At 44.0% G+C, this 17,284-nt stretch overlaps 1 protein-coding gene across 5 annotated transcripts in view; it reads left to right on the top strand.

The window, feature by feature from the left end:
- CDHR3 (cadherin related family member 3) overlaps positions 1-17,284 on the top strand; it is a 119,468-nt gene that overhangs the window by 55,212 nt on the left and 46,972 nt on the right. For 4 of the 5 annotated variants that reach the window (XM_073573588.1, XM_073573589.1, XM_073573591.1 and 1 more), the window contains one exon: positions 1,991-2,217. The exons of the other annotated variant lie outside the window; for it this stretch is intronic. In XM_073573588.1, the coding sequence (XP_073429689.1) occupies positions 1,991-2,217 (227 nt within the window). The remainder of the gene's footprint in view (positions 1-1,990; positions 2,218-17,284) is intronic. 5 annotated transcript variants of the gene reach the window in all.

Below are 17,284 nucleotides of genomic sequence, written 5' to 3'. Positions count from 1 at the left end.
CCTTGTATATCCTTTGTATATTCTTTGGAATGCACTTCCCAGGTCAATACAATTAGTCCCCACTCCCCACAATTTTGAGCGTGCCCTGAAAACGCATTTATTCAGACTGGCCTACCGCCTCAACACATTAACCTAATCTATCCCTGTGTGGCACAGCCAAAAGTTTTACCATAACCAGATTTCTCGCATCATGTTCCCACATGCTTTATGCATCCATTAGCCCTCTGTGTTTGTACTGTTACACACTTAACATTATGGCTGGTCCATACAATCAGTGCAACTGTTACCACCCACCTTTCGTGTCTACCTCTTTCCTCATAGACTGTAAGCTTGCGAGCAGGGCCCTCTTTCCTCTTGGTATTTGTTATAATCTACTGTATGTGATTATTGTTATGCTGTAATGTCTATTGTCTGTACAAATCCCCTCTGAAGTGTAAAGTGCTGCGGAATATGTCGGCACTATAGAAATAAAATTTATTATTATTATTTATTATTATCATCCTGATGTCCCCTACATATCCCTTAAATCCATAACATAAGCCACCCAAAAATCTAAAAACATATACATGTATAAGACAATAAGACAAGATATACAGTATCTCTAAATAAGTGCAAGTAATGATAGTGTGTATACAAAACATAGGGCCACTTACATATACATATAAACGGTACACTTATACCCAATGTGAGCATCCATGTAAAACCGAGAACCACTTATCTTAAATCAGCACACCTCTACTTGATGCATTTTCACTTAACAAGGGAAAGTTCATTTGGAGTTAATACTGGGGTTTTGTAAAGAACCTTGCTAATGCTAAAATCAGCTTGCACAAACTGGGTCCCATCCGGGGGGCGCGCTACAATCATCTGCTCTCTAACGCTCTTTAAAGATGAATCCCCCTGTGGATGACACTTTGTGGTTCTGTAGGAGTTAGCCAGGACAGTAGTCGTGGCGCAGTTTAGCGGGCTTCGCCTGCCCTGGCTTTCCCCTACATGAAAATTACATTATTCTGGCAACGTACTTTCCTGGTCATGCCCTGTGTCATCAGGGTCTTCACTCTGGTCCCTAGGGTTATCTCCGGCCACTTCTGAATAAACAGAGACACAGTCCAGGTGCAACTCAAAACACAAAACTTTACTCTCCTATTTTCTCAGCACTTCCAGATCCGCTACAGCATTAACAACAGGTTTCATATCATATGTCATTTCAGCGTTCCCTGTACTCATCTCCCTGTCACATAGCTCGAGACTGGGCCCCATCGTAGTGTACAGTTTTCCAGCATCCTCCCCGGTCAGATGTTCTGCTTTCAGGGTTCCCTAAGCCATTTCACCCTAGCTTTGAGGGCATCAGCCCATGCGATCACCTGCCACATTGTGAGTGACCTGCCAGTCTGCCCTGCCGTGACTTGTTCTTTAACGCTCACTCCTGTCGCTCTAACTTCTGTGTCTGCTGCAGTTGTGACGATGTTATTTTCCTCACTCTGGGAACGCTGGGCTCTTTCCTTAAATAGAATGTTACGGAGTATCTATTCTATACGTGGGCACTTAAGCCCATCTGAGCCCTATGGGCGCTCAGCTCTCTCTCCTCAAAATCCAGGAAGATCCCTTCCTCTAACCTAAGTAACCCCTCCTACATTAACTATCTACACTACGTAAATATATCACCATCTAGTGGCCAATTACTAATGCTGCACTCGCCCTGCATAAAACACATATTTAGGAACATTATTTACACATTTTAACGACATTACGAATCAACGTTATATATGTATATATCTGAATATACATTATACCTCGGAACATGCTTAGGGGTTCAGGATGACTTCCCCAACCCTACTACAGCTCTACTGTAGTTATCAGATGGTAATGTCTAATGTAGGAATCAAAGGCTACTTTATTTACCACTCCAACTAAATATTTTAATTTTTATTATCAGAGGTAAGCTCAGTATTGATATAAAATAATAGTGTATATGTTATTGTCTTTACAGCTTTATCAATAATTGGTTACATATATGCTACAGATAATGACTACCTCGATAAGATCACTTACACTATTGTAAGTGGTGGTAGCACTTTGGGTGCCACCAGCATTTTTTGGATAGATCCAAATACTGGAGAATTGAAGCTTACTAAGAATGCGGATTATGAAACTCAAACGAAATACACGCTTATTGTGCAAGCAACAGATTCCGGATTGAAATTTACTACAGTTTCAGTAAGAATAATTCGATTTTAAGTAAACTCATTTGAAATAAAGATGTTTGGGAACTTATGAAATCTAGTATTATTCAAAGGAAAATTGGAAAATTGCCTAGACAAATCTTTCATTTTTAAATGATCTTTGACGAATGAAGTATTTAAGAGCATATTTCTAAAAGCAGTAAAGACCTGATTGATTAAGACTGGTACATGGCACATCAGTCTTGATTTATGAAGTGTTGGAGTACGATGCACCAAATTGGTAGAAGCATACGCCACTTAATGAATTAGATGCATCTTACAACTGCTGTGTGCCTACCCAAAAATGTTACTCCAGCAGGGAGTTGGCATACATTTCTAGTGTAATCGACTTTTGCAGCATAAATTATGATTATATCGGGCGGGCTTCACCATGCCCCATCCCACCTTTTGCTTTCTTGGCCTTTTTTCAGAGAATATAAACACCAAAACTTTTTCTCCACTCATGGTTAGTGGTTGGGTGAAGCCATTCATTGTCAAACTACTGTGTTTTCTTGATTTAAATCATAATGACAACCCAAAACATCCAAATAACCCTGATCAAAAGCTTGCATACCCTGGTGATTTTGGCCTGATAACATGCACAGAAGTTGACACAAATGGGTTATCATTCACATTCCCTGAAAAAAGGTCAAGAAAGCAAAAATTCTGCGGGGTATGTAAACTTTTGAGCACAACTGTATATGTATATGTAATATATACTGTATATATATATATATATATATATATAGGTGAAAAGCATGGAGCCCATGTTACTTTATGAAGCCATTTATTATGTTTGTATTTTAAAAATTAATCAAAGGAGTTGTCCGCTACTAGGACAACCCCTTCTTGATCTGAATGTTTGGCAGCGATAAAATTAAAACATTTATACTCTTCTGCCATGCCAATGCTGTTGCAGTGGTTTTGGTGCTCACATTTTTCGGGACACCTGTGAGGTTGTGATGTCACACGAGCCCTGCACCCAATCAGTGCTGTAACTGTCCCCGCCATCAGGCGTATTGAGCATCAACAGGAAGTCAGGGCTGCCACTGCTCTCTGACTTCGTCTTGATGTTCAATTTGTCTGAAGGCAGGGACAGTTACACCAGCTTTGATTAGGAGCAGAGCTCCAATGTCATAACAACCTTACTTATATATACGGTAAAAGTTTGGGCACCCCTGGTCAAAATTACTGTTATTCTGAACAGTTAAACAAGTTAAAGATGAAATGATCTCTAAAAGGGCTAAAGTTAAAGATGACATATTTCCTTTGTACGTTATGTAAAAAGAATATATTTATATATGTGTTCTCAGATAACTTTGACAATATTTTCAGACCTTAATTAGCCTGTTAGGTTTATGGTTTGCTCACTATCATAGTTGGGAAAGGCCAGGTGATTCAAATTTCGCAGCTTTATAAAAATCCAGCTTTCTCTAACCTTGTGCATAAAAGCAGGAGCCATATGTTGCTCTAAGATGCTGCCTAGCACTCTGAAAATGAAAATGGAGGAGGCCCACAAAGCAGGAGAAAGCTATAAGAAGATAGCAAAGCGTTTTCAAGTTGCCATTTCCTCAGTTTGAAATGTATTTAAGAAATTGCAGTTAACAAAAACAGGGGAGGTTAAGATAAGGTCTGGAAGACCAAGCAAAATTTCAGTGAGAGTTGTGAGTAGGATTGCTAGACATCAGTTTGGAGAGAAAAAAACGTGGATGTTACCTGCGCTGCTGTAGAAATAACGATCCAAGTTTTTGGTAATGCAGCGATGGTATTTTATTCTTCTTTAATTTCTATGAGACGTCTTCCTCAGGAGATGCATAAGTGTACAGTATCATCATTAAGCCATTTACAATTATTTTTTTGCTGGTTATTTTTCACCCTTTTCTTATTTATTTTTTCCATAGTATTATTATAGTGCTTTGAAGAAAGCACTATCATGTAATCTGAACACTTCTAACTTATTATAGTGCTTGAAAAAGCACTATATTGTAATCCGAACGCTGCTAACTTCTTCTTCTGCTTCTTCTTCTTATTATTATTCAGTTGATTTTCTGCAATTAAAGCGGCCCAAACCGCTACACGCACAGACTCCGTTGAGGTGTCGTTTCGAAGCCAGCGTCCACGTGAGGTGTGCTACGTAATTTTCATGTCGATCGGATTTGTAGTTTTTGCGCAATTTGCGTTTGAAAAAACATTTTCCTCAATGCATTTCAATGGGAAAATGTTGCCACAGGGAAAACATGCCCTGAGGCGATTCAAATGGCAGTTAAGCTCATTGATATGCGCAGGCAGACCCAGTTACTATGCCAACGCCTACGAACTTTACATGACCCCACCAGGACACAGTTTCTGCCAGATAATTTCAGCTCTTAAAGCGAAACTCACAGCACAAATGCAAATCTAGCTTCATCACATGACGCATGCCCCTGAGAGAGAATGTGCGCCAAAGTATTATTATTATTATTATTATTTATTGTTATAGCGCCATTTATTCCATGGCGCTTTACATGTAAGGAGGGGTATACATAAAAACAAGTACAATAATCTTAAACAATACAAGTCATAACTGGTACAGGAGAAGAGAGGACCCTGCCCGCGAGGGCTCACAATCTACAAGGGATGGGTGATAATACAGTAGGCGAGGGTAGAGCTGGTCGTGCAGCGGTTTGGTCGATCGGTGGTTACTGCAGGTTGTAGGCTTGTTGGAAGAGGTGGGTCTTCAGGCTCTTTTTGAAGGTTTCAATGGTAGGTGAGAGTCTGATATGTTGTGGTAGAGAGTTCCAGAGTAGGGGTGATGCGCGAGAGAAATCTTGTATGCGATTGTGGGAAGAGGAGATAAGAGGGGAGTAGAGAAGGAGATCTTGTGAGGATCGGAGGTTGCGTGCGGGAAAGTACCTGGAGACGAGGTCACAGATGTATGGAGGAGACAGGTTGTGGATGGCTTTGTATGTCATGGTTAGTGTTTTGTAATTGAGTCTCTGGGCAATTGGGAGCCAGTGAAGGGATTGACAGAGGGGAGAAGCTGGGGAATAGTGGGGGGACAGGTGGATTAGTCGGGCAGCAGAGTTTAGAATAGATTGGAGGGGTGCGAGAGTGTTTGAGGGGAGGCCACTGAGCAGGAGGTTGCAGTAGTCAAGGCGAGAGATGATGAGGGCATGGACTAGGGTTTTTGCAGATTCTTGGGTGAGGAATGAACGGGTTCGTGAAATATTTTTGAGTTGAAGTCGGCAGGAAGTGGAAAGGGCTTGGATATGTGGTTTGAAGGAGAGATCAGCGTCAAGGATTACTCCGAGACAGCGAGCTTGTGGGACTGGGGAGAGTGGGCAGTCATTTACTGTAATTGATAGGTTCGTAGGGGGGGCCACGTGAGATGGGGGAAAGATGATGAATTCTGTTTTGTCCATGTTGAGTTTCAGAAATCTAGCGGAAAAGAAGGATGAAATAGTGGACAGACATTGAGAGATTCTGGTTAGTAGGGAGGTGATATCTGGTCCAGAGATGTAGATCTGTGTGTCATCAGCGTAGAGATGATACTGAAAGCCATGAGATTCTATGAGCTGTCCCAGGCCAAAGGTGTAAATAGAGAACAGCAGGGGCCCAAGGACTGAACCTTGTGGGACTCCGACAGATAGGGGGCGAGGTGAGGAGGTGGTGTGTGAGTGGGAGACGCTGAATGTCCGTTCTGTTAGGTATGATGAGATCCAGGATAGGGCCAAGTCTGTGATGCCGAGGGATGAGAGGGTCTGTAATAATAGGGAATGGTCCACTGTGTCAAAGGCAGCCGACAGGTCCAGGAGAAGGAGGACAGAGTAGTGTCGCTTGCTCTTGGCGGTTAAGAGGTCATTGGTGACCTTAGTAAGGGCAGTTTCAGTGGAGTGGTGTGACCGGAAGCCAGATTATAAGCGGTCGAAGAGGGAGCAAGAAGAGAGATGGGAGGACAGTTCAAGGTAGACGTGTTGTTCCAGTAGCTTGGAGGCGTAGTGGATTTAGAAGCCCAGTGAGCCAAACTGGCTCTTAAAGGGCCGACGCGCCAAAGTGATTCTTAAAGGGCCGGCGCACCGAAATGAGTCTTAAAGGGTCGGCGCTCCAAATTGAAAGCTGAGTGACCCCAGGCTCCAAATCGGAGGCTGAGCCACCCGGCCTCCAAATCGGAGGCTGATCGACCCTGGCCTCCAAATAGGACCCAGAGTGGCCCCGCCCACCAAATCGGACCCTGAAGGGCCCCACCCACCAAATTAGACCCTGAGGGGCCCCGCCCACCAAATCAGACCCGAGGGGCCCCGCCCACCAAATCAGACCCAGGGGGCCCCGCCCACCAAATCGGACCCACAGTTAAAATGAATCCTGAGTTGAAAGTCTTGCAGGGGCAGCAGGCAAGTCTCTCTTAAAGGGGCACCCTGGACACCATTTCAAAGCACTATCTGTACTTCCTTCAGGAAATACACTTCTAGTTATTCAGTTGATTTCTGCAATTAATGCGTCCCGAACCGCTACACGCACAGACTCCGTTGAGGTGTCGTTTCGAAGCCAGCATCCACGAGTGGTGTGCTAAGTATTTTTCATGTCGATCGGATTTGTAGTTTTTGCACAATTTGCGTTTGAAAATTTTTTTCCCCATCATTGGAATGCATTGCCTCAATGCATTTCAATGGGAAAATTTTGCCATAGGAATACATGGGGCAGTCGTGAGGCGATTCAAATTTGAGGACCAGTTGCGGCAGTTAAGCTCATTGATATGCCCAGGCAGACCCAGTTACTATTCAAAAGCCTACGAACTTTACATGACCCCACCAGGACACAGTTTCTGCCAGATAATTTCAGCTCTTAAAGCGAAACTCACAGCACAAATGCAAATCTAGCTTCATCACATGACGCATGCCCCTGAGAGAGAATGTGCGCCAAAGTGGATTTAGAAGCCCAGTGCGCCAAACTAGCTCATAAAGGACCGGTGCGCCAAATCGAAAGCTGAGTGACCCCAGGCTCCAAATCGGAGGCTGATTGACCCCTGCCTCCAAATCGGAGGCTGAGCCACCCCGGCCTCCAAATCGGAGGCTGATTGACCCCGGCCTCCAAATCGGAGGCTGATTGACCCCGGCCTCCAAATCGGAGGCTGAGCCACCCCGGCCTCCAAATCGGAGGCTGATTGACCCCGGCCTCCAAATCGGAGGCTGAGCCACCCCGGCCTCCAAATCGGAGGCTGAGCCACCCCGGCCTCCAAATCGGAGGCTGAGCCACCCCGGCCTCCAAATCGGAGGCTGAGCCACCCCGGCCTCCAAATCGGAGGCTGAGCCACCCCGGCCTCCAAATCGGAGGCTGAGCCACCCCGGCCTCCAAATCGGAGGCTGAGCCACCCCGGCCTCCAAATCGGAGGCTGAGCCACCCCGGCCTCCAAATCGGAGGCTGAGCCACCCCGGCCTCCAAATCGGAGGCTGAGCCACCCCGGCCTCCAAATCGGAGGCTGAGCCACCCGGCGTCCAAATCGGAGGCTGAGCCACCCCGGCCTCCAAATCGGACCCAGAGTGGCCCTGTCCACCAAATCGGACCCAATGGGCCCCGCCTACCAAATCGGACTCTGTGGGGCCCTGCCCACCAAATCGGACCCAGAGTGGCCCCGCCCACCAAATTGGACCCTATGGAGCCCCCCACCAAATTGAACCCAGAGTGGCCCCGCCCACCAATTTGGACCCAGAGTGGCCCCGCCCACCAAATCAGACCCAGAGTGGCCCTGCCCATGAAATCAGACCCCGTTGCCTCGCCCACCAAGTCGGACACTATGGGTCCCCACCCAACAAATTGGACCCAGAGTGGCCCCGCCCACCAAATAAGACCCAGAGTAGCCCCGCCCACCAAATTGGACCCAGAGTGACCCCGCCCACCAAATCAGACTCTGAGGGGCCCCGCCCACCAAATCGGACCCTGAGGAGCCCCATCCACCAAATCGGACCCAGAGGGGCCCCACCCACCAAATTGGACCCAGAGGGGCTCCGCCCACAAAATCGGACCCTGAGAGGCCCCAGCCACAAAATCAGACCCTGAGGGATCCCATCCACCAATTCAAGCCCTGAGGAGCCCAGGCCACCGAATCAGATCCTGAGGGGCCCCACCCACCAAATCAGACCCTGTGGGATCCACAGGCCAAAGTGGCCCCTGAGAGGCACCCACAGTTAAAACGGATCCTGAGTTGAAAGTCTTGCAGGGGCAGCATGCAAGTCTCTCTTAAAGGGGCAGCCCGGGCACCATTTCAAAGCACTATCTGTACTTCCTTCAGGAAATACACATCTAGTTATTTATTGTGTTCCCATTGGATCTGAAATTACATCGATTTTATAAATTGACTATGTATATTTTTACCATTGTTGGGTGCATATGAGATTTTTCTGTGTATTCCTAGTGATGGCTGCACTCTTGGTCTTCTTAAAGGTGGTTGCCGTGGTGTGCACGTGCACTCGGATTCTGGCGCCATCCTGCTTTGCCTGTGGTTCTAAAATGCACGATGTGCGCATGCCCAGTGATGTCATCAGGTGAGCTTTCGCCCGCATGTGCACAGCATGCCGACGACTCCGGGAGAAGAGGACATTTCCGACGTCTGACTTCTGGGACTCGTGCACCGCATTTACCAGCATTAGTGGCCACATATCTATTTAAAGCCTCTGAGGCACGGCATAACATGCTTCCCCCTTTTTGAAGAAACAGTTTACACGAAACGCGCGTCAAGGGGCCAGTAGGGAGACACATGGACACCGCCATTATACTTTATATGGGAAAGCAGGGCTAATTTATACCCTTGGTTACTTTGGTGCCCACTGTCTCTCAGCTATATCAGCATGTCTCCTCTTTTGCCCTCCTGTTTGTGCTATTTGGCATGATATCTCCCAATATTGATGTTAATGTTATATAAATAAAATATGATATTTTTTATTATTTTTTTGGTTGTGTTTCTGTACTCCATTCTTTTTTTGTGTAGGTACTAACCATACAGGGTGCCCAAACTTTTCATAGGCCCATTTTCCTTTTTGTAATTTTTAAAATGTAAAAATGACAATTTTTTTTGGACAAAAATACATAGGAAACGTGTCAACGTTAACTTTTGACCTTTTACAGATCATTTTATCTTCAACTTGCTTAACTGTTCACAATAACAGTAATTTTGACCAGGGTGCCCAAACTTTTACATGCCACTGTATAAAATGGTAGCTATGTGGGGTTTCGATGTATTTTGTGACAAGTTGGATCTACAACATTTTGAATGGACTCGCTATTTTCAGAGTTAAGAGGTTTTTTTTTCAGGGACAACACTGTAGCGCTATTGGCACTATATTAAAGGCACAGACACTTTATCAGTTTGTTTTGTAAATATTTGAATTAAACCTCTGCAAATTATTGAAGAAGCCTTAATGTCTAGTATAAGCTATATTTGAGTTTTATGCATTGACGCTTTATTTACGGATATCTTGGCTGATTGCTACATTATTTGCCAAAACTACTTTTGTTTTTTTCTACTGTGAGGGGCTGTAGTGCCTAGGATCATGTAGGGTTTAACAAGGTGAGACCATGGTGAGTGGGTGCTCCACAACTTGCGTGCTTAAGGCTATGTGCACACGTAGTTTTTTGGGTGTGCGGATTTTGGAGACAAGACCGCAGGTAAATCCGCAGGACTTCTATCTGCGGTTTTGCTTGCGGTTTTGCCCTGCGGTTTTACACCTCATAATGGAAGAGGTGTAAAACTGCAGCGTTTCTGCACCAAACCATTGACATGCTGCGGATTGTAAACCGCAGCAAAACCGCGCGGAAAAATCCGCAGCATGTGCACAGCGTTTTTTTTTTCCACTGAAAATAAAGGTATTATACAATGCAGCAGAATCTGCTGCGTTTCTGCAGAGCCAAAACCGCTGCAGAAACGCAGCAGATTTCACTACATGTGCAAATACCCTAATTTAGGGTGCCAACCTCCGCAGTTAGGAAGCCAAATTCATGAAGGAAAATTTATAGGGAAAGGATTGAATCCCCCGCACCTACCTATAATCCTGGATTTGATATACAGTGGCATGTAAAAGTTTAGGCACCCATGATCAAAATTACTGTTATTGTGAACAGTTAAGCAAGTTGAAGATAAAATGATCTCTAAAAGGCCTAAAGTTAAAGATGACACATTTGTTTTGTATTTTAGGCTAAAAAGTAATACACATTATCATTTTTTCACATTTTAAAAATTACAAAAAGAAAAATGGTCTGATGCTAAAGTGTGGGCACCTTTGGAGATTTGTGTGCTCAGATAACTTTGACCAAGGTTTCAGACCTTAATTAGCCTGTAAGGGTTATGGCTTGTTCACCCTCAATGTTAAGAAAGGCCAGCTGATGCAGATTCCACAGGTTTAGAAACACATAGCCTCCTCTAACCTTGTGCGAAAAAACAGCCACCATGGGTTCTTTTAAGCAGCTGCCTAGCACTCTGAAAATGAAAATGGTGGAGGCCCACAAAGCAGGAGAAGGCTATAAGAAGATGGCAAAGCGTTTTCAAGTTGTCCTTACCTCAGTTCAATATGTAATTCAGAAATGGCAGTTTACAGAAACAGTGGAGGTCAAGATAAGGTCTGGAAGGCCAAGCAAAATTTCGGAAAAGGGGGAGACAGGCCGCTTCCAATGCGTAGGTCTGTATGGAAAGTAGATGAGTGCACAGCAAGTGTTAGGCTCACCTGATAGGGTTGTGAGAGTCACAACACCTATAATCGCATAAAACAGCTGCAGCAGTCTGCACAAGGTCCAAGGACTTGGTACAAAGAGAAGGCTGGTAGTGCAATAAGAGACTGCGCTGCTGTGGTAGAATTCAAGGTATCTTTATTGCCAACGCATTTCCTGAGCCAGTCCCAGCTCACTTCATCATGCCCTGATGAAGTGAGCTGGGACTGGCTCAGGAAACGCGTTGGCAATAAAGATACCTTGAATTCTACCACAGCAGCGCAGTCTCTTATTGCACTACCAGCCTTCTCTTTGTACCAAGCAAAATTTCAGAGAGAGCTGCTCGTAGGATTGCTAGAAAGGCATATTAGAACCCCCCACTTGACTGCAAAAGACCTTCAGAAAGATTTGGCAGATTCTGGAGTTGTGGTAATTGTTCTACTGTTCAGAGACACCTTATCAAATATGGCCTTCATGCAAGAGTCATCAGAAGAAAACCTCTCCTGCACCCTCACCATAAAATTCAGCATCAGAGGTATAAAAAGAACATCTAAACAAGCCCAATGCATTTTAGAAACAAGTCCTGTGAATCGTTGAAGTTAAAATAAAACTCTTTGGTCGCAATGATCAAAGGTATGTGCAGAGAAAAAATTGCATAGAATTTCAGGAAAAGAACATCTCTCCAACCATTAAGCATGGGGATGGGTCAATCATGCTTTGGAGTTGTGTTGCAGACAATGGCACAGGAAACATTTTATGGGTAGAGCGAAGAATGGATTCAATGAAATTTCAACAAATTCTTGATGCAAACATAACACCATGTGTAAAAAAGCTGAATTTGAAAACAGGATGGCTTCTACAAATGGATAATGATCACACGCATCAAAATCCACAATAGACTACCTCAAAAGGCGATAGCTAGAGGTTTTTCAATCATCATTGAAAATCTGTGGCGAGTCCTCAAAATAGCAGTGCATGCAAGACGACCCAGGAATCTCACAGAAATGGAAGAATTTTCCAAGGAAGAATGGATGAAAATCCATCAAACAAGAATTGAAAGACTCTTGGCTGGCTACTAAAAGCGTTTACAAGCTGTGATATTTTTTAAAAGGGAGTGCTACTAGGTACTAACTATGCAGGGTGCCCAAACTTTTGCATTGGCCTATTTTCCTTATTGTAATTTTTAAAATGTAAAAAATGACAATATATAATTTTTTTGGCCTAAAATACAGAGAAAATGTGTCATCTTTAACTTTAGCCCTTTTAGAGATCATTCCATCTTCAACTTGCTTAACTGGTCACAACAACAGTAATTTTGACCAGGGGTGCCCAGACTTTTACATGCCACTGTATATGGCCAAGGACTTATTGTTTACTTATTTGTGTAGTGTCACTTTATTAAATTTCATGTTTGATCGGGAACATATCTGGTAGTTCCTTTTTAATAAGGTATTAATATATTATATAATTTTTAATGGATGAGGTTTTCTTTGTGAGTAGTGTTGAGCGATACCCTCCGATATTCAGAAATATCGGATCGGATTGGCCCGATACACAAAGAGTATCGGGTATCGCCGATTCCGATACCGGAAGTCCCATTCAAGTCAATGGGACAGAAATATCGGAATTAAAAAAACCCCTTTCTTGCCTTGTACATCCTGCTCAGGAGGGGGCAAGAGTGTGGGCGGTGCGTGGGCGGACACTGTGCGTGTCTGTGTGTGCGGGGTCTGTGCGGGCCTCTCGGGGGTCTGTGCCGACTGTCGGGGGCCTGTGCCGGCTGCCGGTGGTCTGTACAGGCCTCTCGGGGGTCTGTGCCGACTGTCGGGGGCCTGTGCTGGCTGCTGGTGGTCTGTACGGGCCTCTCGGGGGGTCTGTACAGGCCTGTCGGGGGCCTGTGCCGGCTGCCGGTGGTCTGTACGGGCCTCTTGGGGGCCTGTGCCGGTTGCCGGTGGTCTGTACGGGCCTCTCGGGGGCCTGTGCCGGCTGTCGGTGGTCTGTACGGGCCTCTCGGGGACCTGTGCCGGCTGTCAGTGGTCTGTGCCGGCTGCTGGGGGCCTGTGCCGGCTGTCGGTGGTCTGTGCGGGCCTGCTGGTGGTCTTGTGTGTGTGCAGGCATCGTCCAATGGGACTACAAACCCCATCGGGCGATGCCTGCTACAATGACAGTGATTGACACATTAGCCAATGATGGGACAGTAGTAGTCCCATCATCCGGCTAATGTGTTGAATGTAGAAACAAAACAAAACAAAAAAAATACTACATACATACTACATATATACTACATTCATACAACATACATACATACTACATTCATACTACATACATGCTACATATATACTACATTCATACAACATACATAAATACTACATTCATACTACATACATGCTACATATATACTACATTCATACAACATACATAAATACTACATACATGCTACATATATACTACATTCTTACAACATACATACTACATACTACATTCATACAACATACATAAATACTACATACTACATACATGCTACATATATACTACATTCATACAACATACATACTACATACTTGCTACATATATACTACATTCATACAACACACATACTACATACTACATACTGCATACATACTACATACAATACATTCATACAATACATACATATAGACATACAGTACATATAACATAGAGTACATACTCACCATCACTTGTCACTTTGATCCCCGAAGCCAGTGTCATCTGTGGAAAAATATGAAAATAACAAACAAAATACTCCCTGATCCGCAGAAATCCACGCGTGTCCCACGCCGATCTCCCGTGGAGAACAGCAGCATCAGCTGATGCGACCGCTCTCTATGGGGCTCCAGGAATCCAGTGACGGGAGGTAGGTATCCTTACGCACTGTATTCCTCCGCCACTGTAAAAAAATAGTCCCTGGTCTCACTTTATGGCAAAAGCTGCGTGGGAACTTTCTCACACAGCAATGCCAAAAGTGAGACTAGGGACTATTTTTTTACAGTGGCGGAGGAATACAGTGCGGAAGGATACCTACCTCCCGTCATGGGATTATTGAAGTCCCTAGAGAGCGGTCGCATCAGCTGATGCTGCTGTTCTCCACGGGAGATCGGCGTGGGACCCTCGTGGATTTCTGCAGATCAGGGAGTATATGGCTTGTTTGTTATTTTCATGTTTTTTCATAGATGACACTGGCTTCGGGAATCAAAGTGACAAGTGATGGTGAGTATGTTCTCTATGTTATATGTACTGTATGTCTATGTATGTATTGTATGAATGTATTGTATGCAGTATGTATGTAGTATGTATGTAGTATGTATGCAGTATGTAACATGTTGTATGTATGTAGTATGAATGTAGTATACATGTAGTATATATGTAGTATGTAGTATGAATGTAGTATACATGTAGTATGTATGTTGTATGAATGTAGTATATATGTAGCATGTATGTAGTACGTAGTATGCATGTATGTTGTATGAATGTAGTATGAATGTAGTATATATGTAGCATGTATGTAGTATGTATGTATGTTGTATGAATGTAGTATATATGTAGCATGTATGTATGTTGTATGAATGTAGTATATATGTAGCATGTATGTAGTATATATGTATGTTGTATGAATGTAGTATATATGAAGTATGTATGTAGTATGTATGTATGTTGTATGAATGTAGTATATATGTATGTATGTTGTATGAATGTAGTATATATGTAGTATGTATGTTGTATGAATGTAGTATATATGTAGTATGTATGCATGTTGTATGAATGTAGCATATATGTAGTATATATGTAGTATGTATGTTGTATGAATGTAGCATATATGTAGTATGTATGTAGTATGTATGTATGTATGTTGTATGAATGTAGCATATATGTAGTATGTATGTAGTATGTATGTATGTTGTATGAATGTAGCATATATGTAGTATGTTGTATGAATGTAGTATATATGTAGCATGTATGTAGTATGTAGTATGTATGTATGTTGTATGAATGTAGTATATATGTAGCATGTATGTAGTATGTATGTTGTATGAATGTAGTATATATGTAGTATGTATGCAGTATGTATGTATGTTGTATGAATGTAGCATATATGTAGTATGTATGTAGTATGTAGTATGTATGTATGTTGTATGAATGTAGTATGTATGTATGTTGTATGAATGTAGTATATATGTAGCATGTATGTAGTATGTATGTTGTATGAATGTAGTATGTATGTTGTATGAATGTAGTATACATGTAGTATGTATGTATATTGTATGAATGTAGTATATATGTAGTATGTATGTTGTATGAATGTAGTATATATGTAGCCTGTATGTATGCATCTTGTATGAATGTAGTATATATGTATGTATGTAGTATGTATGTATGTTGTATGAATGTAGTATATATGTAGCATGTATGTAGTATATATGTATGTTGTATGAATGTAGTATATATTTAGCATGTATTTATGTTGTATGAATGTAGTATATATGTAGCATGTATGTAGTATGTAGTATATATGTATGTTGTATGAATGTAGTATATATGAAGTATGTATGTAGTATGTATGTATGTATGTTGTATGAATGTAGTATGTATGTAGTATGTTGTTTTTTGTTTTTTTTTTACATTCAACACATTAGCCGGATGATGGGACTACTACTGTCCCATCATTGGCTAATGTATCAATCACTGTCATTGTAGCAGGCATCGGACGATGCCTGCACACAATCAAGACCCCCGGCAGGCCCGCACAGACCACCGGCAGCCGGCACAGGCCCCCGAGAGGCCCGTACAGACCACCGGCAGCCGGCACAGGCACCCGAGAGGCCCGTACAGACCACCGGTAGCCGGCATAGGCCCCTGACAGGCCTGTACAGACCCCCGAGAGGCCCGTACAGACCACCGGCAGCTGGCACAGGCCCCCGAGAGGCCGGTACAGACCACCGACAGCCGACACAGGCCCCCCGAGAGGCCCGTACAGACCACTGTCAGCCGCCACAGGCCCCCGACAGGCCTGTACAGACCCCCAAGAGGCCCGTACAGACCACCGGCAGCCGGCACAGGCCCCCGACAGGTCTGTACAGACCCCCGAGAGGCCCGTACAGACCACCGGAAGCCGGCACAGACCCCCAACAGTCGGCACAGACGCCCCGCAGTCGGCACAGACCGCTCATCATGATGTGCACAGACCGCGCATCATGATGACATCATTTCAGCAGCAAATCACAGCCACAACAGTGGCTCATTGCATTATGGGGACTTCCGATTCCGGTATCCCATATTGAAAAAATATCGGTACTCGGTATCGGAATTCCGATACAGCGAATATCGGCCGATACCCGATATTTGCAGTATCGGAATGCTCAACACTATTTGTGAGACATTATTAAACACCAGGCACCTTCTAATAATTAGTAAAATGAATGTATTAAGGTTATATGACATACCAGGGAAATGATCCTTTCACTTCAGTCCATCAAAAGCAATTATCTGTCTTTAGAACAGACTGCATTCAGGGAGTGAGACTGCAGAATATCGGGGAGGTTCAGGTTCACTCAATAGCTGTAGACCAGGAATGGATGGTAGAATGGTGTGACGTTTTGGTAACTCCCGCTTTGCCCTGCTGTTTTGAAGTGTTGTCCCATAATGGACATTACTTATATTTATACTTGCCTTGGTATTTCCCTTGTCATATCTGTAAACTCGTAAAGAGCTGGATATTGACTTAAAGGGCCACTTAATATGGTGGTTTCCAAAAGGAGCCACTCCTTGGCTGGGTCCTTCCACGGAGGAAGATCTGGCTAGTCCCGTGTTTGAGACTCTAAAATGAGGCTCCACGGACTTTATTTGCATATTCGTATTTCCCAGGGAGCATTGCACCTAGGATTTCACTGTGATTGAGCGCCTTTGCCAGCTGCCACAGTGTTTTCTTTGACTGGTCTCCCTGATTTCAGTGATTGTTTCGTGATGTTGGTCTACTAGGCATTGCTCCCACCTAGCCAGACTTTATTTGCATATTTATATTTATACTTGTATTATTGCTTAGTGACTCTGTGGCGCCACCAGGAGTATGGCCGCCACAGTGGCTTTGCCTTCCTCCAGGGAGGGTAATGCCAGGCTTGGAAGCAGTGAAGGGTCTCTCTTGCAGTTAACCTATACATGCAACACAGTTCCACTCCAGGCCAGCAGGGGGGACTCTGAACCGGAATTGAAGGGAGGAGTGCTCTCAGAGGGCCAAGAGGAAGGAGTGGTCAGTTAGTGTGAGGAAGAAGCGCAGAGATCGAGTGGAGAGGAAAGGCTCATCTCCAGTGAGCGTGCATGAACTGGAGCCTGGTCTCCACGGTTGTACGGATACTAATGGTCCTGCAACAGACACCAGA

Source organism: Dendrobates tinctorius, unplaced genomic scaffold (assembly GCF_039654945.1).
Source record: "Dendrobates tinctorius isolate UK_male_01 unplaced genomic scaffold, ASM3965494v1 ptg000035l, whole genome shotgun sequence".
NCBI lineage: Eukaryota > Metazoa > Chordata > Amphibia > Anura > Dendrobatidae > Dendrobates > Dendrobates tinctorius.
Note: the sequence above shows the minus strand (reverse complement) of the source record. Positions and strands in the feature narration are given on the sequence as shown.